Raw genomic sequence first — 23,569 nt, 5'->3', positions numbered from 1 at the left:
TGGCTTTTTGGCAGCCCTTTGAAAGTGGCAGTCCAGGGCAACCACCCAGCTCACCGGCCCCCAAGACCAGCTCTGATGCAGACATCCTTACAGTGATCATCCCAGCTTTGCGCATTTATTTCACGCAGTGGTATTTGGATTTGTTATTTTACCATAACAGGGCCCTGCAATTTTCACCAACTTCCACTTCACTGGCTACTTAACCAGCTTGGAACTCATGGGTCTGAAAAGGTTACTGGTCTGACGCAGCCACAGAACAAAACAAGCAGTCCTGTAGCACCTTAAAGACTAACAATATTATTTATTAGGTGCTGAGCTTTCAGACCCACTTATTCAGATCTGGAGAATAACTGAGATGTTCTGAATGTACTTAAGCAGCTGTCAACAAATACAGAAACACAACTCACAACCGTTAGTGCCGTGGGCTTGCATTTCCCACTCCCAGCATTTCTCTCTCTCTAATACAGGCCCTCCACACAGTAGCCACAACTACCTTGAACTTCTGCAAAAGAAAAGCTCAAGCTATTTAGCACAGATCTTGGCTTGTCTTTCCTCAAAGCTGCAAGCAGTTCTGATCCAATGCTCTGCTAAAATTCCAGCCAACCCCCCTGAAATTGGGATCCAGAGATGAGCTCCCCCAAAGCCTGAGGGGGTTCCAGGACAGATCCATCTCTGCTTCAAAACCACACTAGGCTACATGGTGTCAGCCTGCCCTGTGCTGGTCAGCCAGAGCATGCGGTAACCAAAGTACCATCAGTCATTGTTTGCATGGGTGCGGTGTTATCTCACAGTGATGGAGAAGATGAAGCAGCTCCCCTTGTCTGGGCCCTGCTAGTGAGAGAGAGTGCAGGTGTCGTCCGATGCACTCTGCATGAGGATGCCGGTGGACGGCATTCAGGTGATGTCTCAAGACACCATATAGTTGCTATCCTCTATCAAAGCATGAATAGACATGTGCAGAAGGCCAGTGAGATGGACCAATGGGGATTCCCTGCACCAAGCACAGGGGTGAGAGAAGATTCAGGCCACAGGCGGTAGGGGTGGGCAAGAAGTGGTCCCCCTGGTCTGGGAAAATGTTTTAAGCCATCAGCTTGCAAGCAGAAGTGCAGTGGCCCCCCTTGATGTGCTGTTAAGCATGCACTGGGTTTTCCTTTCTTGTTAATTTGTTCTTGGTGAGAAGCATCTGAGCTCTGGCAACGGACGTCTGCTCCAACAGGGTGAGGACTGGCAGTGTGACCTCAAGATCACTCCCAGGCAGCGGTGGGCAACCTGAGGCCCGAGGGCTGCCTGTGGCCCATTGGGGTTCTACGTGTGGCCCACAAGATGATGAAACCCGTCCTGCATGGAAACCCCAGCGCACCTCTCCCAGTCAGTGGCCAACTGCTGCGCTCCACAAAGCTGGAGGAATCCTTCTCCCTTTGTTTTCCTTAAACAGCACTGTACACCTCTTTGGAGCCTGCCCAGCCGGCAGGCAGGGCCCAAGGCATCAGGCTGACAGTGAGGCCCGGCAGGCGCGTGGGGCCCAAGGTGGTACATTGACAGTGGGGCCTGGCCGGTGGGCACCGGACACTACAGTCAATTGGAGTGTGGGGCCCTGAGAGTGAGTGGCCCAAGGCAACCAACCGCCCTACTCGCCTTGCCCCTAGGCCAGGCCTGTGTCTCTTGTCATCATGCCTCTGCCTGTGGGCACTGGGAATGGGATTCACACTCTCCACCTGAGATCAGAACTTTGCCAATAGAGAACCCTGTAGGTAGGCCACCCTTAAGGCTGGCTCATTCAGTCAAAGTGCCTCATTTCTAGGTTACATGAAGACATGGGCTCCCTCCACACTGTGGGACTTGAAGTAATGGAGTAACTTCCTCTTCCTCCTCCCAGGCCGTAGACTCAGGGCACACTGAGCTGCCCAAGGTCACCCAGTGAGCTGGGAATAGTTTCTGGAGTGCCAATCTTGAGTCTTCACTGCAGAAGCGTCTTTCTGCAGACCCCATGGAGCACTCGCATCAGCTTCCAGGACGGTTCCTTACCCACACATGTGGCCAGCATCACTGACAGTCACTTGCAGCCGCAACAGGAGCTTCCAACTCAAGAGGGCTGTATCGAGAACTGGGCATTGGCTTCAGCTGTCAGCAGCCGTCAGTGGGAAACACACATTATGGGACAGTCTGCACAAGGGCGCACGAGTTAAAGTAAAATGGATTTGGCAGCAGAAGTCTCCGAGGCGAGCTGGGAGCGAGGAGCAGGGGGGTATGTCAGTTCCCGCACTCTACTCTTATTTATAAACACCATGAGTGAACCTGAGCCGTTCATGATGTTTCCTTGTCCCATCAGGCAACTGAGCCCCCCGGGCATGTGGCAGGCTGTAAATGCTGACCTGCGGCAATGCTGCCAGATGTTGTTGACTGCACATCACCCTTTGGTAGGAGGAGAACTGTGCATCAGACTTAGGACATGAAGACATACGTATCTGAGCTCCTAGACTGAGTGGACCTTGATTTGCACTATCAGCGATATGAGTTATTGCTGCAGTTAAGGGTTTACTTGTTGGTAGGCAATTTAAGTAAACAGATACACTCCCCAGTGCCACATGGCACCATGTGCTTTGCAGGATGAACCTCTGAAATCCATGACACTCTGACTCAGCAACGTCTGTGATGTGGCACAACCAGGGACATTGCTGGAGCAGAGAGCCCCAGCAACCTGGGCTACGAGTCACCTGCTAACAGTGTACAGTAAATGAATCAGGTCCACTTGCAGAGAACTACAAAAGCGCTCGCACATCTACATGCTTGCCCGACATTCCATCGTTTTTCTGCTTTGAGTGTGAGAGAGCAAAATGCTGCTCGTTTCCACTCTGAGCCACGCTGCTGGGACAAGACACCAGATCTGCTGGCCGCCAGACCAACCACTGCGAGTTTGCTCACCTCATAGGAGTTGAGAACATGAACTGTTGAGCTCATCTGCTTTTTTTTAAGGCAATTCCTTGATTTGTTCCACAGAGCCAAGGTGTGCTGGACTTCAGCCATTCATTCTGTGGTTTTGTCTGTGTAGAATAGTCTGACAGGTATCAACCAAGGTAATTTGCCATTCCTGCTGTAAGTCTCAGTTCTGTACATTAGTTGGTGCATTCAATTTTCAAATTGTTTTACTTTCTCAAGGCTAGGCCTGGTTCCATCTGTTTATTGTCTGTCCAAACCACTCAGTCTGGGGTAGACAAAAACACACTTTTTCTTGTTTACCTTCAGTACAGGGTTTTCTTCTGCTCTTGCATCAAAGACCCACATACCAAAATAGTATTCACAAAAACTACACCTCTATGTGTATTTGTTAGCAGTTCTGCCACCTTCCTCTGGAACATTCCAGGCACAGTGGTCATCCCACACGGCAGTCTACAAAAGCAAAACTTCCCAAAGGGTGTGGTAAATATAGTTCGTTTAAGCATTTTCTTTGGTTAAAAGAATTAGCCAGCGGCTGCTTGAGGCATCCAGCTTAGAGAATACTGTAGTTCCTTTCCCCATGGGAAGGAAGTTCTCTAGTGCTGTGAGGAAATATTTTTCTCTCACAATAACTTCATTAACTCTTCATGTCCACACTGATTCATACTTTTCCATTTTATTTTGTAACTGGTACCACGGGCGCACACATGCTGGTGGCTCAGAGATTTTCTCAGTTACACCATGCTGCCCCATGTTCTTTAACGGTGTCTCCGCTCTGTGAAGTAAGGGGATCACAATCCTGCCAGGTGTATACGTGCTGGATGGTTCAGCATTGCCCCTGGAAGTGAGTTATACTGGGTCTACTTTCAAAATCCCCGTATCACCAAGCATTCCATCGCGTTCTTCCACCTTGCTCATTACGTGGCCCATCTTGGATGCCACACGGAGGCTGTCATCCTTCAATCATGCACATGCAATGCACAGCTTTGGTCTTTGTTTCTGTGGCAAACTGGCCCATGCACTTCAGAATAACCCCAGGACTAGTCAGGTCTGTGTCAGGTGAGTTCTGCTCTGGGAGGAGTTGACGGTGACTATAAGTCCCTTCTGAGATGAGCTCCTGAGCTAATTTTTAACACCAATAGTCTTGCCATGAATATTCAGCTTCACTCTCCAGAAAAAAAATGGTTCTTGGTTGCCTCTGATGTGAATCAACTCCCGTGCTGCTTTGGTGCAGCAAATGCCCATGTTTCCTGCAGTTACTACACTGTGTGCCTCAGATGCTCATGGGATATGACTCTTCCCACACCATGGTTGTGTAGAGCAGAATTTGTTCAGTTTGACCTGCAAGTCCTATCTCCTTGCCTCCGGGATTTTTTGATGATAACTTTTAACACTCCTGTGCCTATATACAGTTTCTAAGCTACTTTCAGGTTTTTAACATTGGTCACATTTCTCTAAATTTTGCCGTTTTGCCAGTCCAGAAAGTTTTGCCGTCTAGATAGCTGCAGCTAAAGTTAAATGTCTCTTTAGCTGACGCTGCCATGCAAAGCTTTTACCTATTAACCCTATTATCAGCCTGTCTCTGATATTTTCATGTTTTGTATTCCTAAAATCACAGGGTTTTTTTCAGCCAGTGTACGCAGACCTCTTATTAAACTTTCAATATTTTTGTCTCGTCCATGGATTCTCTGTTGAAAACATGCTTTGTCATAAATCACATTTCTGCTAGGTATAAAGTATGACTCAGACAGAGACAGAACCTTCTCATAGTTATCTTTGCGACTGCCTCCAGCAAAGTCAAAACATTAAAAGACATGCCCTGCCTGCCTCTCCATAGCATAACTTAAATACCTGAATGTCTTCAGTATCTTTGTGACATTTATGTGCAGTTTGAAATCTTGCAAAATATTGCATCTAACCTTTCCGTTGTTTGCCCAAGGTTTGTCAAAGCTGATGATTTCTGGGGCATTGCAGAGTACCATGTTAATGTGCTTTGTTCCATATGTTTCCTGTTCTTAGTTTACTCCTTATGCCATACTTCTGTATCAGATAGGGACTGGCTACAGAGCTTGCTTCTAAATGAGATACACACCAAGCGTATTCATTGCAGGATGCTTTAGTGCTCTGTCAGGTACGGCTGGGAGGTTCATTAACATTTTACACACAGTCCTAGCTAGTAGTTACAAGGGGATATCACAAAGGACTAAATTAAGGCGTAACCCCAAGCAGGCATGTTAGCAAGGCTACAGAGAGGAGACCATTGTGTGGAATTAAATCACTGCTCTGAGGCTCATTTACATGACCATTCAAGTCCCCTACGCAGCCACAAAAATTAAAGACTCCTGAGTGACTACGAAAGCAGCAGCATCCAAAGGGATGGGACACCGGCCAGACAGAAGGCCTGGGTTCATTCCCAGCTCAGACATGGCACTGTCTTGTCTTAGGAACTGGACAAATCACTTCCCGGTCTGTGCCTCAGTTTCCCCCGAAGTTGAATAGGGATAACAGCAGCTACCCACCTTTTAAAGTGCTTGGAGCTCAGCAGAGGAGGAGAATGATATGACAGCACCCCGATTGTTTTTACTAATCCCCTTTTGCAATTGGCTAGATTCAAGCCTCCTGTGACTGAAAGCAAACGTGAACAGCATCCCTCACCAAGAGCAGCTGAAATGATAAAAAGCCTCGAAAGGATGACCTGCGAGAGAAGATGAAAAGAACTGGGTTTGGTAGTTTGGAAAAGAGAAGGCTGAGCGGGGACATGAGAGCGACTTTCAAGCACCTAAAAGAACATTACAGGGAGGAGGGTGTAAAATTGTTCTCCTTGGCCTCTGTTGATAGAAGCAGCAGCAATGGGCTTAAACTGCAGTAAGGGGGCTTTAGGTTGGATGTGAGGAAAACTTTCCTAATGGTCAGGGTGGTTAAACACTGGAATAAATTGCCTGGGGAGGTTGTGGAATCTCCATCCCTGGAGAGATTTAAGAGCAGGTTAGACAAACCCCTGTCAGACACTTTTCTCTGGAGGAGATGCAGAATCCAGGGTGGAAGTTGGGTGCAGAAGGGGACCGGGGTGCAGGAGGGGGTGTGGGGTCTGAAAGGGAGTTTGGGTGAAGGACGGGCTCACTAGACCTGGGGCAGGGGATTGGGGTCCGGGGTCCAGGAAGGGGTGTGAGTGCAGGACCAGATTCTGGCTGGGGAGGGACATAGGAGCACATGCAGGGTCTGGGTGGAGTACTGGAGGCTGGCTGGGGAGGGGCGTAGGAGGGCGTGCGGGGTCCGGGAGGGGGTGTGGGTGGGGTGCTGGAGGCTGGCTGGGGAGGGGCGTAGGAGGGCGTGCGGGGTCCGGGAGGGGGTGTGGGTGGGGTGCTGGAGGCTGGCTGGGGAGGGGCGGAGGAGGGCGTGCGGGGTCCAGGCGGGGGTGTGGGTGGGTTTCTGGAAGCTGGCTGGGGAGGGGCGGAGGAGGGCGTGTGGGGTCCAGGCAGGGGTGTGGGTGGGTTTCTGGAGGCTGGCTGGGGAGGGGCGTAGGAGGGCGTGCGGGGTCCGGGAAGGGGTGTGGGTGGGGTGCTGGAGGCTGGCTGGGGAGGGGCGTAGGAGGTCGTGTGGGGTCCGGGAGGGGGTGTGGGTGGGGTGCTGGAGGCTGGCTGGGGAGGGGCGGAGGAGGGCGTGTGGGGTCCAGGCAGGGGGGTGGGTGGGTTTCTGGAGGCTGGCTGGGGAGGGGCGGAGGAGGGCGTGCGGGGTCCGGGAGGGGGTGTGGGTGGGGTGCTGGAGGCTGGCTGGGGAGGGGCGTGGGAGGGCGTGCGGGGTCCGGGAGGGGGTGTGGGTGGGTTTCTGGAGGCTGGCTGGGGAGGGGCGTGGGAGGGCGTGCAGGGTCCGGGCGGGGGTGTGGGTGGGGTGCTGGAGGCTGGCTGGGGAGGGGCGTGGGAGGGTGTGCAGGGTCCGGGAGGGGGTGTGGGTGGGGTGCTGGAGGCTGGCTGGGGAGGGGCAGAGGAGGGCGTGCGGGGTCCGGGCGGGGGTATGGGTTGGGTGCTGGAGGCTGGCTGGGGAGGGGCAGAGGAGGGCATGCGGGGTCCGGGCGGGGGTGTGGGTGGGGTGCTGGAGGCTGGCTGGGGAGGGGCGTGGGAGGGCGTGCGGGGTCCGGGAGGGGGTGTGGGTGGGGTGCTGGAGGCTGGCTGGGGAGGGGCGTGGGAGGGCGTGCGGGGTCCGGGAGGGGGTGTGGGTGGGGTGCTGGAGGCTGGCTGGGGAGGGGCGGAGGAGGGCGTGCGGGGTCCAGGCAGGGGTATGGGTGGGGTGCTGGAGGCTGGCTGGGGAGGGGCGTGGGAGAGCGTGCGGGGTCCAGGCAGGGGTATGGGTGGGGTGCTGGAGGCTGGCTGGGGAGGGGCGTGGGAGGGCGTGCGGGGTCCGGGAGGGGGTGTGGGTGGGGTGCTGGAGGCTGGCTGGGGAGGGGCGTGGGAGGGCGTGCGGGGTCCGGGCGGGGGTGTGGGTGGGGTGCTGGAGGCTGGCTGGGGAGGGGCGTGGGAGGGCGTGCGGGGTCCGGGCGGGGGTGTGGGTGGGGTGCTGGAGGCTGGCTGGGGAGGGGCGTGGGAGTGCGTGCGGGGTCCGGGAGGGGGTGTGGGTGGGTTTCTGGAGGCTGGCTGGGGAGGGGCGTGGGAGGGCGTGCAGGGTCCGGGAGGGGGTGTGGGTGGGGTGCTGGAGGCTGGCTGGGGAGGGGCGTGGGAGGGCGTGCGGGGTCCGGGCGGGGGTGTGGGTGGGGTGCTGGAGGCTGGCTGGGGAGGGGCGTGGGAGGGCGTGCGGGGTCCGGGCGGGGGTGTGGGTGGGGTGCTGGAGGCTGGCTGGGGAGGGGCGTGGGAGTGCGTGCGGGGTCCGGGAGGGGGTGTGGGTGGGTTTCTGGAGGCTGGCTGGGGAGGGGCGTGGGAGGGCGTGCAGGGTCCGGGAGGGGGTGTGGGTGGGGTGCTGGAGGCTGGCTGGGGAGGGGCGTGGGAGGGCGTGCGGGGTCCGGGCGGGGGTGTGGGTGGGGTGCTGGAGGCTGGCTGGGGAGGGGCGTGGGAGGGCGTGCGGGGTCCGGGCGGGGGTGTGGGTGGGGTGCTGGAGGCTGGCTGGGGAGGGGCGTGGGAGGGCGTGCGGGGTCCGGGAGGGGGTGTGGGTGGGTTTCTGGAGGCTGGCTGGGGAGGGGCGTGGGAGGGCGTGCAGGGTCCGGGAGGGGGTGTGGGTGGGGTGCTGGAGGCTGGCTGGGGAGGGGCGTGGGAGGGCGTGCGGGGTCCGGGCGGGGGTGTGGGTGGGGTGCTGGAGGCTGGCTGGGGAGGGGCGTGGGAGGGTGTGCAGGGTCCGGGAGGGGGTGTGGGTGGGGTGCTGGAGGCTGGCTGTGTTCGGGAGTCGCTCACCTAAACACTCTCACGCCAGCTTCCCTGCCCGCAAGCTGCCCCACTCCACTGGCTGTCGCATGTGGCTCTCCAGGTTGGGGGGATGCTTCCAGTGCTGCCCCCACCCCTGGGAAAATCTCTCAGGTCCTATTGGTTGGAAACCCACCAATAGGAAGCAAGAAATGATGCTCTGCTGCCCTCACCCCCCACCCCAGGAAAATCTCTGAGGCCATTGGCCAGTTTTCAGCCAATGGGAGCTGAAATATTTTGCTGGCGGGTGGGAACAGCATCCAAAGCTCTCGCCGCTCTGTAGCTATAGGGCCAGCTGCAGGGTGCATGAAAAGGCTTGATGGGCTGGACCCAGGCCCTGGGCTGGACCTTATCCACCCCCGGTCTAGATGGTCCCTGGTCCTGACGCGAGGACAGGGCACTGTACTTTATGACCTCGAGGTCCCTCCCAGTTCTAGGCTTCTCTGCGCACGCTGCGCCTCACGCCAGCCTCGGGCCGTGAGTAAATGACTTGGTTCTCACGGAGGAGTTGTTACCGCAGGTGAGTTTTCAGAGCCCTTCTGCCTGTGACATCAGGCAGTCGGCAAACACTCGGCAGATGGCTTCTGCTGCTGTGCTCTGGACAAACAAGCTCACGCTGCCTCTCCAGGAAAGGGACTGGAAGCTGGCTCGCGTTTCCTTGTGACCAGGTTCTGATCAGAGGAGCTGGCGAGTGACTCTTCTGTACTTACAATAGCAGCTCTGAGCTTCCTCTAGAACGTGAGTCTGAACAGCAATTCTGCTGCTGCAACAGTAGCTGCCAGGCTGCGAGGTGCTTCCGCAGGGCCGACCGGGTCATTGCTCTCTACAACACATGGGCATCAACGCCGTGGCACTGCCACAGTGGCCTTCCCCTGCCTGCCCCAATGGGTAACTACAACGCTGTTTGAGACTTGTCTCGTTACGTCTCTTTTAGCTGCTTCATAACGCAGGACAAAGGATGCGACTGCCCCACAGCCAGTGTTCCTCCCTGAGCACAGGCGTGCAGGGTGCCTGGAAAAACCGGAAGGGGTAAAGAGCAGAGCAAACAGAACACTACACAGTACACAGAGGACACAAACCCAGGAAGAGCACACGGCCTGGTGGTCTGAAGAGAGCCAAAGCCAGCGCTGGAGCAGGAAGGTTCAAGCCCACCAGCCCCTCTCCAGGCCACTTCCTAGTTCACAGCAGAGACTGGCCTAAGCCTGGAAGCAGCAGATTTTGTCTCCCTTCCGAAAAGCCTTTTAGCGTTAACCTTGATCACTCTCAGCACTTTTGTCGTAACGTAACTGTCCGATCCTCACTCGATCCTGCTTGGTTCTTGGCTTCACTGACGTCCCAGGGCAGCGAGTCCCACAGTCTAACCATATGCCGATAGGAAAATCTTTAGAAAAGTGTATTCCCCATACTTCGTATTTATTCAGGCCCTTTCACGGGAGGGCCACAACATGCTTTACAAACACTATTTAACCTGGGCAGCCCCCTGAAGAAGCGAGGGTTACTATCATCTTCCTTTTACAGAAGGGGAAACTGAGGCACAGAGCAGTGGTGCCACTTGCCCAAGGTCACAGGGTGAGTCTGTGAGAAGGCCCAGGAGTGGAATGCAGGAGACGTGTCTCCCAGTCACTTCACTGTGGGGCCACAAGCTCCCCACCCACGCCAGCACCACAGACGAGTCCCTCCCCTTTCCCAGGCTCCTGAACCTAGGACCAAAACCCAACGTTCTCCGGCTCAGCTGGATCGAAGGCCCCGGCTCCGGTTGGTTTGCACACGCTGACAGAAGCCCCGTCTTACTCCCATTTGGGAATCCTGGTGAAGCATTCGAGCTTCCGGAGGGCGTTGGCTCAGCTCCTCATGCCACGGCAGGGAAGAGGTGAGACCTCCCTGCGGCAGCTCAGGCCAAGTGCAACGCGTTGTTATCAGAGGCAGTTCCAAGCGTCCCCTGGACTTCTGGGAGCCTCGCAGGCTACGTAGGAATATTGCCACAGAGCTCAGAGTGGCTCCCGAGGGGGACACGAACAGACACTGCCTGCTGGGTGTACATTGAAGGGTCCATGTTCACTGCTGCTCTGAGATTCGAGTCAGCGCCTGACCCAAGCCGAAATGGCCTTGGGCGCAGGGGACGTCCTTGTGCCCAGACACCCGACTTCAGAGCAGCTTTTGCAGCCCCCAGTGACGTCTCCGCCCAGCTGTGCTGAATTCCCAAGTGACGCTGCAGGACTGGAAGGCGAATTGCAGTCGGAGCCAGGGGCCGGAGGGCTAAACTGCCGCCAAGTGAACCTTAAAGTCCCTCGACTCTCAGGGGACCAAGCCCTGAGCTCGGTACTTCGTTTTCACTCACGCCTTCTGCAAGCCAAATGCTTACTGCTCCCAGTGGAGCTATGCCCCTGATGCCTGTGAGAATGTGACTCCTTCTTCCTGCAGCCCAACGAGAAACGTCTCTGGTTTTCCCTCCTGCGTGAAGGGTCCCTGTGCTCTGTTCCGTACGGGCTACTTTCCACCTCCTCACCTGGATTCCCCCCAGCAGGACCATATGTGCTATCGCTCTGCCCGAGCCAGTGCCAGGATAAGGCAGGTCCCTTTGTTGCTAGTTCTGCAAGGTGCACGGCACACGACTCGGTTTGCTGTCGTTATTTCACACCGCTGATCTCTGGGTGTGCAGCATGAGGTCCTGGGCCAGTCGGGGGGCAGGAGTCTCATGATAAACCTACAGCTCCACAAGGAATCCCACACACCGTGCCCAGAGCCAGCACCAGCACGCCAAGTGGGTCAGCCTTCGTTTACAGGAAACCCCGGATGCGTAACGACAGCGCCCGTTCTCCCCGCGCTGGTAACATCAGGCATCTCCTGCTAGGGTGTGGAAGGGGCACTGTACTGATCGGGACAGGAAATGCTTTGTCGTCTCCTCCTCCAGCGAGTACCACTGCATTTACAGAGGGGCAGAAGAGACCTGCCCATGTCCCTGTAGCCAAAGGGGATGGTCCTAACAGCACATGCCCTTCGCTGAAGGGCTTAAACCCACCAGCCACCGGCTGCTCCCACTCAGCGCAGGCGTTTGTCTGCAGGACAGCAATCCCGCAAATCCAGATTTGCATAGTGCCTCTCCTAATCTCTTGCAATGCCTGGGGGAGAGCGCGCTGCCCCGAGGAAACCATGACTGCCTCCCTGGCTCTGCTCCCTGACCAGAAACAGAACCTCGGCTGAAACAGTCCTTTATGCCCCTGGTAAGCTAAAGGAGTCAAATGAACCTGGCCCGTGGCTGCAACCTTCAGGCCAGAAGCCCCTGGCTACAATTCCTCCTGCGCTCTTTGCTGAAGTACCCGGTTTCATTCCAGACTTTTCCTCTTTGGCCCTTCTACCCTCAAGAGTGACCAGTGCAACTTGCCTTGTGCACAGAGCCTGGACCAAACTCCCAGCCATGAGAGCCACACCAGGGCCAGCCAATATGGGGCTCCGGGGGGCACTGCCCTGGGCCCTCCCAGGTGGTGCCCTTGTCAGCAGCGGAGCGTGCTAGCCCCGAACAGTTGACTGGCACAGTTGCGCTTCTGCAGTTCATCCAGCTGGGATCACTTCACAAGCAGATCACGTGGCACACACACAAAAACGCCACGTGCTGGGCTGGCTGGGCTACAGCCCCGTGTGTTAGCAGCAGCTGGGCCTTTCTGCACCCCAAGGCCTACAGAGGCACAGTCTCAGACTCACTGTGCATGCTCTGACTCACCTTGAGCCCACTCCTGCACCTCCCTGAGCAGTGCCCCAGGCTCAGCCCCTCAGCGCTGCACTGCTGGCTGCTGGATTTCCATGTGTTCAGGGTGGGCTGAACTCACCTGGGAGGCCAGGGCTCAACTCTACATGGACAGCAGCCCCAGCTCCTAGCCGTGAAGAGTTCAGAAGCTCCCCTATGACAGTCAGAGCATTAATGGGCTGCTTCTCCTTGGCTGGCGCTTTAGCAAACGTGTTAGCAGCTCATGTTAAGCCCTTCATGTCAGGCAAAGTGACCTTATCCACGAAAGCACATGACCTAATAAATGTGTTAGCCTTTAAGGTGCTACAGGACTGTTTGTGGTTAGTCCTAAGCAGGAGCTCTGTGTAGCCCGAAATCTTGTCTCTCCCCAGCAGAACTGGTCCAATAAAAGACATGACCTCAACCCCCTTCCTTGTCTCTACCACCTTGGGATCCACAGAGCCACGACTGCTCTGCAAACAGTGTTAGGAGTGTCAGGATGTGGGGAAGGAGCCAGGAGCCTCTCTGGTCTCCTTCTTGTAGTTTCCAGCCACACATAAGAGGGCCATAACAATAGGGGCTGAAGTCACTTCGGGCTTGGCCAGCTCCTTTCCCTACACCCTGCCAGTGTGAGTTTAATGAACAGAAGACAGACCAGGATGGACTTGGAAACAAAAAGCGCAGGGCCTGGTGTGCAGCTCTGTGCAAGTCAGCTGGCACTGGCAGCTCCCTTTCAGGTCAGCTTCTTGGATTCCCACCATGCTGGCATGCCCCGGCACCTGCACGTCCTGATCATCCTTCTAGAGCTTCTGAGCTTCAGTCTGGGCTCAACGCCACAGATATTGGGCCACGTGATGTCAGACTGATGCCTGGGGCAGGGCTACAGAAATCCCCTGCCGCCTTTTTACAGATGATAGGGCAGCTGTCTGCTTACCCAAATGCACTTCCACAGCCCACCCACTGGACTTTCACCACACGGTCACCAGTGACTCAGGCACTCTCGCCCTGCCCTGGGCTGATCAGCTATTTGCAAATCCACAGGCGAGCGACTGACCTGCTGGGAACCAGTGACTCCTGGGAGTTAACCCTACTGATGGCTTTACACAGACCAGGGCAAGAGCCAGAACCAGTGACTCCCCTACACACACAAGCAGGTGTGATCACTCACATTCTTCTGAGCTTGGGGAGGGGGCAGAGGGAAACAACACCCGGCTAGCAAAGATCATCCCTTGCGCATCTCAGCAGAGCAGGTGGGAGAGACCTTCAGGACAAGACAGACACCCTCCCTTCTACATCCTTATCTCAGCCATGTGTCCTCCCCATATAGGATGACCAAGTCCTGTGTGCTGGGAACACAGATTCAGTCCGCATTGCCAGGCCCCGTGCACATGAAACGTACCTTCCCAATGCCATGTCCCAAAGCTCCAAAGTGACTCAAAGGCCTTGCACTAGCATCCTGCACATTCCCCCATGTGCATGCAGCGGTCACATCCCATGTGGCTCTCCTGGTGTTTGGGTTGGTCCAGGCGTGCAAAGAAAACACTGAGAAAACACTTAAGTGAAGCTTCCAAATCACAGGCCCTGGTTCTCATGGGAGACTTTAGTCATCCAAACATTTGTTGGGAGACCAGTACAGCAGCACACAGACAATCCAGGAAGTTTTTGGAGAATGTTGGGGATAACTTCTTGGTACAAGTGCTGAAGGAACCGACCAGGGGCTGTGCACAACTTGACCCACTGCTCACGTACAGGGAAGAACTAGTAGGAGAAATAGAAGTGGGAGGGAACCTGGGCTGCAGCGACCCTGAGATGGTGGATTTCAGGATCCGGACAAGAGGAAGAAAGGTGAGCACTAACATACAGACCCTTGATTTCAGAAGAGCAGACTTTGACTCCCTGAGAGAATGGATGAGCAGGATCCCTTGGGAAATGACGATGAAGGGGAAAAGAGTTCAAGAGAACTGACCGTATTTTAAAAAGTCTTATTGAAGGCACAGGAACAAGCCATCCCGCTGCATAGTAAGAAATGCAAACAGAGTAGGCAACCAGCTTGGCTTAACGGGGAAATCCTTAGTCAGCTTAAACTCCAAAAGGGTGCATACAAGAAATGGAAATGGGGACAGCTGACTAAGGAGGAGTATAAACATATGGCTGGAGAATGCCGGGCAGTAATCAGGAAAGCGAAAGCACAATTGGAACTGCGGCTGGCAAGGGATGTGAAGAGTAACAAGAAGGGTTTCTACAGGCATGTGAACAATAAATGGGTTATCAGAGAAGGTGTGGGGCCATTACTGGATGAGGGAGGTAAGCTAATGACAGATGATGCAGGAAAAGCTGAAGTACTCAATGCTTTTTTTGCCTCAGTCTTCACGGACAAAGTCAACTTCCACATGACGGTCCCAGACAATGCAGTATGGGAAGGTGGAGGGCAGCCATCTGTGGGGAAGGAACAAGTTCTGTGCTATCTAGAAAAACTAGATGTGCACAAGTCCATGGGTCTGGATTTAATGCACCCGAGGGTACTGATGGAATTGGCGGAGGTCATTGCTGAACCTCGGCCATTATCTTTGAAGACTCTTGGAAATCAGGGGTGATACCAGATGACTGGAAAAATGCAGACATAGTGCCCATCTTTAAAAAAGGAAAGAAGGACAATCCAGGGAACTATAGACCCATCAGCCTTACCTCAATCGCTGGGAAAATAACAGAGGGAATCCTCAAGGAATCCATTTTGGAGCACTTGGAAGAGGGGAAAGTGATCAAAAGTAGCCAACATGGATTCACCAGGGGCAAGTCCTGCCTGACCAATCTAATTAGCTTCTATGAAGAGGTAACAAGCTCAGTGGACATGGGGAAGTCAGTGAATGTGATATACCTTGACTTCAGAAAAGCTTTTGATAAGGTCTCCCACAACATTCTTGTCCATTCGTTAGGGAAATATGGATTGGATCCCTGGACTATAAGATGGAAAGAAAGCTGGCTTAATGGTTGGTCCCAACGGGTAGTGGTCAATGGCTCAGTATCTGGATGGTGGTTGGTTTCAAGGGGAGTGCCGCAAGGCTTGGTTCTGGGGCCGGTGTTATTCAACATCTTTATTAATGACCTATCAAAACAAAAAGCAGTCAAGTAGCACTTTAAAGACTAGCAAAATAGTTTATTAGGTGAGCTTTTGTGGGACAGACCCACTTCTTCAGACCATAGCCAGACCAGAACAGACTCAATATTTAAGGCACAGAGAACCAAAAACAGTAAGCAAGGAGGACAAATCAGAAAAAGATAATCAAGGTGAGCAAATCAGAGAGTGGAGGGGTCGGGGGGGAAGGTCAAGAATTAGACTGAGCCAAGTATGCAGACGAGCCCCTACAGTGACTCAGAAAGTTCCCATCACGATTTAAACCATGTGTTAATGTGCCGAATTAGATATGTTGGAGGGTAGAGACAGAATCCAGAGTGACCTGGATAAATTGGAGGACTGGGCCAAAAAAAATCTGATGTGGTTCAACAAGGAGGCGTGCAGAGTCCTGCACTTGGGACAGAAGAATCCCAAGCATTGTTACAGGCTGGGGACCGACTGGTTCAGCAGCAGTACGATGGAAAGGGACCTAGGGGTTATGGTAGATGAAAGGCTGGGTATGAGTAAACAGTGTGCCCTTGTAGCCAAGAAGGCTAACGACATACTAGGGTGGATTAGGAGGAGCATTTTGAGCAGATCTAGAGAAGTAGTTATTCCCCTGTATTCGGCACTGGTGAGGCACATCTTGAATTTTGTGTCCAGTTTTGGGCCCCCCAGTACAAAAAGGATATGGATGTGCTGGAGCAGGTTCAGCAAAGGGCAACAAAAATGATTAAGGGGCTGGAGCACAAGACCTATGAGGATAGGGTGAGGGATTTGGGCTTGTTTAGTTTACAGAAGAGAAGACTGAGGGGTGATTTAATAGCAGCCTTCAACTTCCTGAAGGGGAGCTCTAAAGAGGAGGGTGAGAAACTGTTCTCAGTGGTGTCAGATGGCAGAACAAGGAGCAATGGTCTGAAGTTGAAGAGGGAGAGGTGTAGGTTAGATATTAGGAAAAACTATTTCCCCAGGAGGGTGGTGAAGCACCGGAATGCGTTGCCTAGAGAGGTGGTGGGTTCTCCATCCCTGAAGGTTTTTAAGTCCTGGCTGGGATGACTTAGTGGGGGTTGATCCTGCTTGAAGCAGGGGGCTGGACTAGATGACCTCCTGAGGTCCCTTCCAGCCCTATGATTCTGTGATTCTGTGTGAGAAACATCCAGGTCTTGCTGCCGTGTGCATGAAGCTTGTTGTAAAGCCGTGGAGCCCAGGCGGATGGGTCTCTTTCTCTGAGTGAGCACCGTGAGTGTAGCAGTGCATATGACGTCACTAGGGACTGGGTTTGCAGAATCAGGCCCTGCACGCAGAACAGAAGCCAGAGACCTGACTCTGATGAACAGCTGGGTCCCCCTGGGTGTCCGCAGGTCCTCGCTGGAAGCCAGGAGGGCACAGGCCGTGCCAGCCTCCTTTAGCACTTCTGGCAACAGCCAGGGAATTGTTATGCCATTTTGTTTCCAGACCAGACTTCCACCCTTTGTTCACAGGGCATTCCCAGCATGCATCTGGGCGACCCGTTCACGACAAATCCACGCACACACAACGCACGCCTGGCTGGAAGTGAGCCGTGCTCCCAGGGACCAGGCATGGCCCTGTTCTGCATTAACCAACAGGAGTTTTACTTACAGCATATTCGAACGTCAGATTGAAGTCCCTGTTGTTTGCCTTCAGGAGCCTCTCTTCCTCTGCAGAGAAGAACAGACACATTAGATGTCAGCAATGGATAGGGCGCCCCTATCTCCGCCAGCCAAATATGGGACACGGGGGGAATGATGCCATCCCGGCCAAATGGGACAGATGGTCACCCTACCTGGGAGTCAGGCCCCATCTTGCTGGGGGAGTGTGGCGGGCAGCTGTGGCTCACAGCTGCCCCGTGACTTGGGGCACTGGGAACTAGGCTGCCACCCTGCCAGAAAAGCTTCCAGCTCCCTCCCCAGCTGGGGGGAGTCAGGTGGTAGCCATGCCACCATGTGGGTCCAGCTGCTGGCCTCCCCCAGCCAGGGGAAGTCGGGTGGTAGCCACCTCCCCTACTAAAAAAGGGGAATATGGGGCAATTAGCCCCTCTGGCAAAATAAATGGGGACACTGGGACGGTGCCCAAAGTACGGGGCTGTCCCACCGAAAACGGGATGGGGGTCACCGTGGCAACGGAGCACTTCCTAGCCGTCTGATGGGTAGGATAATGGGTGATCACAAGCAGCTAGGAGCAGTGGGAAAGGAATGTCTGGGAGACCTCAGCTGTGAATGGGAACCTCAGTGCCTGGCACATGCTCCCACCGCCTGCCATGGCCAAGCACTGCTGCTAGTGTTCATTCACCACCTCCTACCAATCGCACACCTCACCGTGCTCCTAGCCCTGGCCTGGCTACAACAGCCGATCGCCTACCCACCGTAGCCGCTTCCCTGGACGGCCAGGATTAGCTCTAGACAAATGGGACTCGAGCCCAACCTCCCTTCCCTGGTGCGAATTCAAAGTAACCTACAACTGTACATGCCTGGGGAGGAGCTGGCAATCCGCATGGATTGGGTGTGAAGCATGGCAGGGAAAGCCGAAAGGAAGCTGCCCCGCAGATGCCCCTTCTCTCAGCCAGGACAACCGCCCAGTCCGGTGCGTGGCATGTTCGGACCCTGTATCACATGGGGGAGGCAGCACAGACTGCAGACTGAGCCTGAAGGAGACCAACTGGGGTGCTCCTGGAGTCAGCTAGAAGTTCTGTCCTGAGACAGAGCGAAGTGGAGGAGACTTGTAGTGACCTGCACTCCACTCGGAGGACAGGGGTTTAACTCAGTGGAGTTTGTCGGGGGGCCTGGCCTGAGCAGTGCAGCACCAGCAGCCTAGCTGAGAAGCGGTCATTCAAGGAGCTCACATATTTTAAATGGCAATTCATTGAACTTCACACCCCTTTGTGAGACAGAGACATTAATTTGCGCCCTTTTCCAGTGGGGAAACTGAGGCAAGGAGCAGTCTGCATGACAGTGTCAAGATCGCAGAGCGAATCAGAGGCAGAGCTTGGATCAGAAACCAGGGGGCCTGGCTTCCACTCCCCTCCCCTAACCACTAAGCCACACAGCCCTGCACAGCGGGGCCCCCGCTAGCCGCTGGACAGAGCTAAGCAATGCACCCAGGGAAGGCTATTTCAGAATGTTTGCCGCACTCCTTTTATACAGGGAGGCCTGGGCTGAGCGGCTCTCTGGGATTCTGAGGCACACCCCACAATGAACACCACAGAGTGATAAATGACCATACAGAAAATCACAGCAGCACAGAACTAGAAGGGACCTTGAGCGGTGATAGCGTCCAGTCCCCGGCACTCCTGGCGGACCAAGCACCATCTGGACCAGCCCTGGCAGGAGTTTGTCTAACCTTCTCTTGAAAACCTTCCACCAGCTCCCCAGGCAACTGAGTCCAGAGTGGAACTGCCATGACAGTTTTTCCAAAGGTCCACGCTAAAGCGCCCTTGCTGCTGTCTGAGGCTACTGCGCCTTGTCCTGTCCTCAGAGGCCAAGGAGAACAATTTTTCTCCCTCCTTCATATGACAACCTGCCACGTACCTGGAAACACCTATCAGGCCCCCTCTCAGTCTCTTCTTCTGTTGACTAAACAAATGCAGGTTCTTTTCAGTCTTGCCTCATTGGTCAGATTTTCTAGATCTTTCATGTTTTTGTTGCTCTTCTCTGGACTTTCCAAGTTTGTCTACATATTCCTGAAATAGGACACCCAGAACTGCACACAGTACTCCCACTGAAGCCTAATCAGAGTACAGCAGAGCAGAGGAATTACGTCTCATGCTTTCTTACTACACTTCTGCTAATATAGCCCAGAATGATGTTGCTTTTTTTTTTTTCTTTCATCAGTGTCACACTGTTGATTCATATTTAGCTTGTAGGCCACTGTGACCCCTAGATCCCTCTCTGCAGTGTTCCTTCCTAGACAGTCACTCACTTCCCATTTTGTATGTGTGCATTTGATTGTTCCTTCCTAAGTGGAGAACTTTGCATTTGTCCTTATTGAGCTTCACCCTTTATTTCAGACCATTTCTCCAGTTTATCCAGATCTTTTTGAATTCTGACCCTTCCTCCGAAGCACTTTAACCCTCCCAGTTTGGTGTCATCTGAAAACTTCATCAGTGTGATGTCTATGCCATTATCTAAAAATATTCTGAGGCTAGTAAACAGAACCAGACCCAGAACTGATCCTGTGGAACCTGGCTTGTTAAGCCCTTCCAGCATGTCTGTGAACCAGTCATAACTACTCTCAGGGAACAGTTTTCCAACCAGATTCATACCGATCTTTAGCAGCATCATCTAAGCTATATTCTGTGAGTTTGTTTATAAAAAGGTCATACAAGACAGTCAAGATATACCACGTCTACCACTTTCCCCCATCCACGCGACTCAGTGCCCTGTCAAAGAATGTTATCAGGTTGGTTTGACACAATCCGTTGTTGATAAATCTATGCTGTTACTAACACTTCATTGTCTTCCAAAGGTTTGCAAACCGATTGCTTTGTTATTTGCTCCAGTATATTTCTGGGTACAGAAGTTAAGCTGATTGGTCTGTAATTCTCTGGGTTGCTCTTATTCCCCTTTTTACAGACTTTTACCCTCTAGATCAGTGGTTCCCAAGTGGTTTCACTAGTGCGGACCCCCACTCATGCCCTCAAACTGTTTGCAGACCCCCCATAAAAGCCAATTCTATCTGCTATGTAGATGCCATTAAATGAGAAAGGAAGCCACCACATAGATTTATGGACATCAATTAATACCTATTGGACAATATTTAATTTAAAAAAAATAAACAATTGCAACTTTGCAGTTTATTTAAAACTTATTTTCTATGATAATTTTTATTTATCTTTCATTGTTTTCATGACCTCCCTGCAATATCCTCACAGAACCCCAGGGAGTCTGTGGACACCAGATTGGGAACCACTGCTACAGATGCAATAAGAGATGACAAAAACCTTAAGAAAATAAACAAACCAACAGAAATGCAGCAGCAGAGCATATGGGCAGGGGCTCTGGGACAAGCAAAACCACATTCAGCTCTGCTGCCAGAGCAGCTGCATTCAACCACATGCTGCACGGTTAGCCAGAGAGGCTCTAACAGACCAAACGCACAGAAGGGTGAGGGCGACTAGAGAAGATTTTCCAGTGGAAAGCAGCCTCGGCCTAGGTAATGCTGCTGGCCAGATCGCAGACCCTCGCACTGCACGTTTAGGAACCTGGACAGAGCCGGAGATGCCCATCACAGCCAGGAGCAGCCCACACAGAGCACAGGAGCTGCCTAGCCGGAGACTAGGTGGGAATCTATGCCAGGGTGAGACTAAACACCAGGACCAACCAGCATTCATCCTGGGGCAGCGGGGTTCCCGGGCGGGGTAGGGTGCTCTGAGCCCTGGGAGAGGCAGGCCTGGATATCAAGCTTCCCCAGCCAGCTCTTCATGGACACCGCGGCATAGGAGCCCTGGAGCTGCAGCAGTGACATGAAGGCCTCAGGGCTGCTGCCAGGTTCCACCGATCACTTCTGCACCAGCAGCAGCTGGAAGCCCTGGTCCCGTTTAAATCTCTGGGCCTGAGGGCAGCTGCCCCTTTAATTCCGCCTCCAGCAGCAGCCACTGGCTTCTACTGGCCAGGCTGCCAATGGGAGAAGCAATAGGGGAAGCGACGTTCAAGCACTTCTGCAGCAGTGTGCTGAGGCCATGTCTGAAAACAGCCCAAACCGTTGCAGCCTCTGCTAGGAACACTTGCAAGGGCGGAGTGACGAGGTGCAGACACTGCCGGCACTGCCGTAGGCGTTAAAGGGCAAATAGGTACCTGCCCCATCTCAACCACTCCACCCGAAAGCACAGGCTCCCTCCACTTGAGCGAAGAGGGAATCTCCATTAGCCGTAGAGTGCCTATGACACCCAGGTGAACACTGCACCTTCTACCAGCCACGCACACCTGCCAGTGCGTTATTGGCTGTTGTGTCCCCAGCGAGGTCTGTCCCAGTGGGGCCGGAGGAGATACGAACGAGGCTAGCTCGCTGGAAGCTGGGTGCTAGCTTTTGCCCAAGAGATGCGGCTTCTACAGCCAGCCACGGTGACTCTCCCAGCAACGAGCCTTCTCTGGGCTGAACAGACGCTCTTGGACTGGCATTGCACATTGCTCGATAGAGTAAGGAACATCCTCAAGATCCTTCAACCTCCTCTGGTGGGAGCTCCCATTTGTCACTGCCTGGAGACAGCTGCGCCCACCATGTCACGTAGCAAATTACAGCCACTTGCTTCAATAACGCCACTTTCCCTTTCACGCCAAGGAATGAGGCCCCCAAACCCTCTGCCGTGAGCACTAGAAACAACGAACTACACAGCTCCACTGACTCCCTCTGAGAGGGGACGGGGGACACGCTTCTTGGGTATCTCCTGCTGCTTCATGCTGGGCCTTTTCCCATGCACGGCACACCCACAGGTTGTCAGCCTGGGGGAGCAGATCTGGGAGGTGGGGTGCTCATCCTGCAGCGTGGACATGAAGGCAAAATGCAACCCTTATGCAGTAGCAAAGAGCCCAACAAAACGGTCTGCCCTGGCTCTGGGCCCTTTAAATGCAGCGCTTTGCTTGGGCTTCCCAGTGACCCTTGTCCCTGACTTGGGGTTTACACCACTTTGCTGATGGCTGGGAAGGAAGAAACCCAGTGATGCTGGCCCAGCCCAGGGACTGACTGGATCCACTGCATCCCCATACTGCTCACTGCTAACAGCTGCTCATTCGCTGGTCCTGGCCCAGTTGTCTTAGGGCTGATGCTCTGTCCCCAAGCCTATGCAAATGTAGCTAAAAACAATGGCTAGAGATGAGTTCCCAGCCAGAAACCACCTTCTGACATCACGCAGCCCCTTTAGCTGAGACTGATGGCCTCCCACCAGCTGCTCCCACGAGGCCTCTTGCAGTTGGGCTGGAGGGGCCAGCTTGATGCTGGTTCCCTGGGCCGGTTGTAGTAAGACCGCAAGGCCCATATGCCCCATCACACTCACCCAGCTACTCCTGGGAAGCACCACTAGGAACAACCGGCTGCAGACCAGACCCGGCTTATCATGCAGGCGTTAACTCCGGGGAGATGGTGAGAGGCCTAACAATCACTCAGCTGGGAGGTTCCTGCACTGCGAGCCCAGGTCAGGAGGGACTGGTGTGCCCCTACGAGCAGCAAGTGTGCTATGGCCATCCCCAGTCACTGGAACGAGCATGAGCATCAGCACTGGCATCGGTGCTTCAGGTCAGCCCGTCACTGCCAGGGAAAAGTTACCCACGGCCCTCCCTCGCCCTGTGTTCACTGGAAACTGGAGTCCAGTGCATGGTCTGCCACGGCCCCCGAGCCTCAGGGACAGGGCTGTTTTTCCGGCGGAGGGCGAGCTGTAGGAGCGAAGCCACAGAACAACATCTGGAGGGAATTACGATAGTGTCGTGCCAAAACGCAGCTATAAATGGAGCTGTGTGCCCCGGCTGCTGAACACAGGGCTCTTGCATGGAAAATCTGCATGGCCAGGTTGTGCTTGAGACCTGGCTCCCCAGCCTGGAAAGGCACTGGAGTCAAAAAGGAGAGCGTAGGTAGCCATACTGCCACCAGCCGGACTTTGGGAACTCTAGTTTCGGTGGCTGTGTGTTGGGCGGGGTGGGGAGGGGGAATTGAATGGCTCTCAGAACTTTTACCCAGCTTATGGCCTGACACCGGCTGCATGGACACAGGTCTCAGCCTGGGGACCAACCAGACCTGACAACAGAACAGACAACACGGACGGCCCAGGAATCTGGGCTCCCCACATCGAGCAAAGCTTATGCTTTGACCAGCTGCAGCCACGCACGTCAGGGAGCTGCATCACCTCCCGCCATCTGTGCACAAGGGAGCTCTCCACCAGCGCCTGGGTGCGTGGGGCCAGCAGCCCAGGCCCCCCCCTGCCCCCGGTACTGCAGGAATGCTCCCTGGAGCGCTGGGCAGGGTGGAAACTGGCCTCCCTGCACAGCCTCATCCTGCCGGGGGGGGAACACCTCTTCCGGGTTGGGGGCCACAGAAAAGTGAGAAGCAAAAAGGAAGACCCCAAAATACGAGCCGCTCAGTGCTGTGGCCCCTGACTGAGAGCCCCGCCCCCACGCTCCAGCACCGTGCGCGGGGAGACGAGAAGTGGGACTGAGGTTCAGGGCTTCTCCCAGACCAGAGTAACGATGTGGAGCCTGGGGTGGGACCAAAGCGGGTGTCGGGGTTCAGTGTGCGGGAGGGGGCTGTGGACTGTGCAGGAGCCGGGGGGGGGGGCGTGGTCTGGGCAGGAAGAGGATGCAGAAGCCATCTGGGCACTGTGGGGTGCTTAGCTCCACAGGCCACTGCTGGGGGGATGGCAGTGGTGAGACCAGCTCCCTGGAGAGGCTTTTCTCTTGTGCTCTCAGGCACCCCCTC

General features: G+C 54.6%; 1 protein-coding gene across 3 annotated transcripts in view; it reads right to left on the bottom strand.

Moving 5' to 3' along the window:
- LOC142013901 (phospholipid-transporting ATPase ID-like) overlaps window positions 1-23,569 on the bottom strand; it is a 127,761-nt gene that overhangs the window by 84,913 nt on the left and 19,279 nt on the right. For all 3 annotated transcript variants that reach the window (XM_074995894.1, XM_074995895.1, XM_074995896.1), the window contains exon 3: window positions 16,772-16,830. In XM_074995894.1, the coding sequence (XP_074851995.1) occupies window positions 16,772-16,830 (59 nt within the window). The remainder of the gene's footprint in view (window positions 1-16,771; window positions 16,831-23,569) is intronic.

This window comes from Carettochelys insculpta, chromosome 5 (assembly GCF_033958435.1).
Source record: "Carettochelys insculpta isolate YL-2023 chromosome 5, ASM3395843v1, whole genome shotgun sequence".
Lineage (NCBI taxonomy): Eukaryota > Metazoa > Chordata > Testudines > Carettochelyidae > Carettochelys > Carettochelys insculpta.
This window is presented reverse-complemented; position numbering and strand designations above follow the sequence as displayed.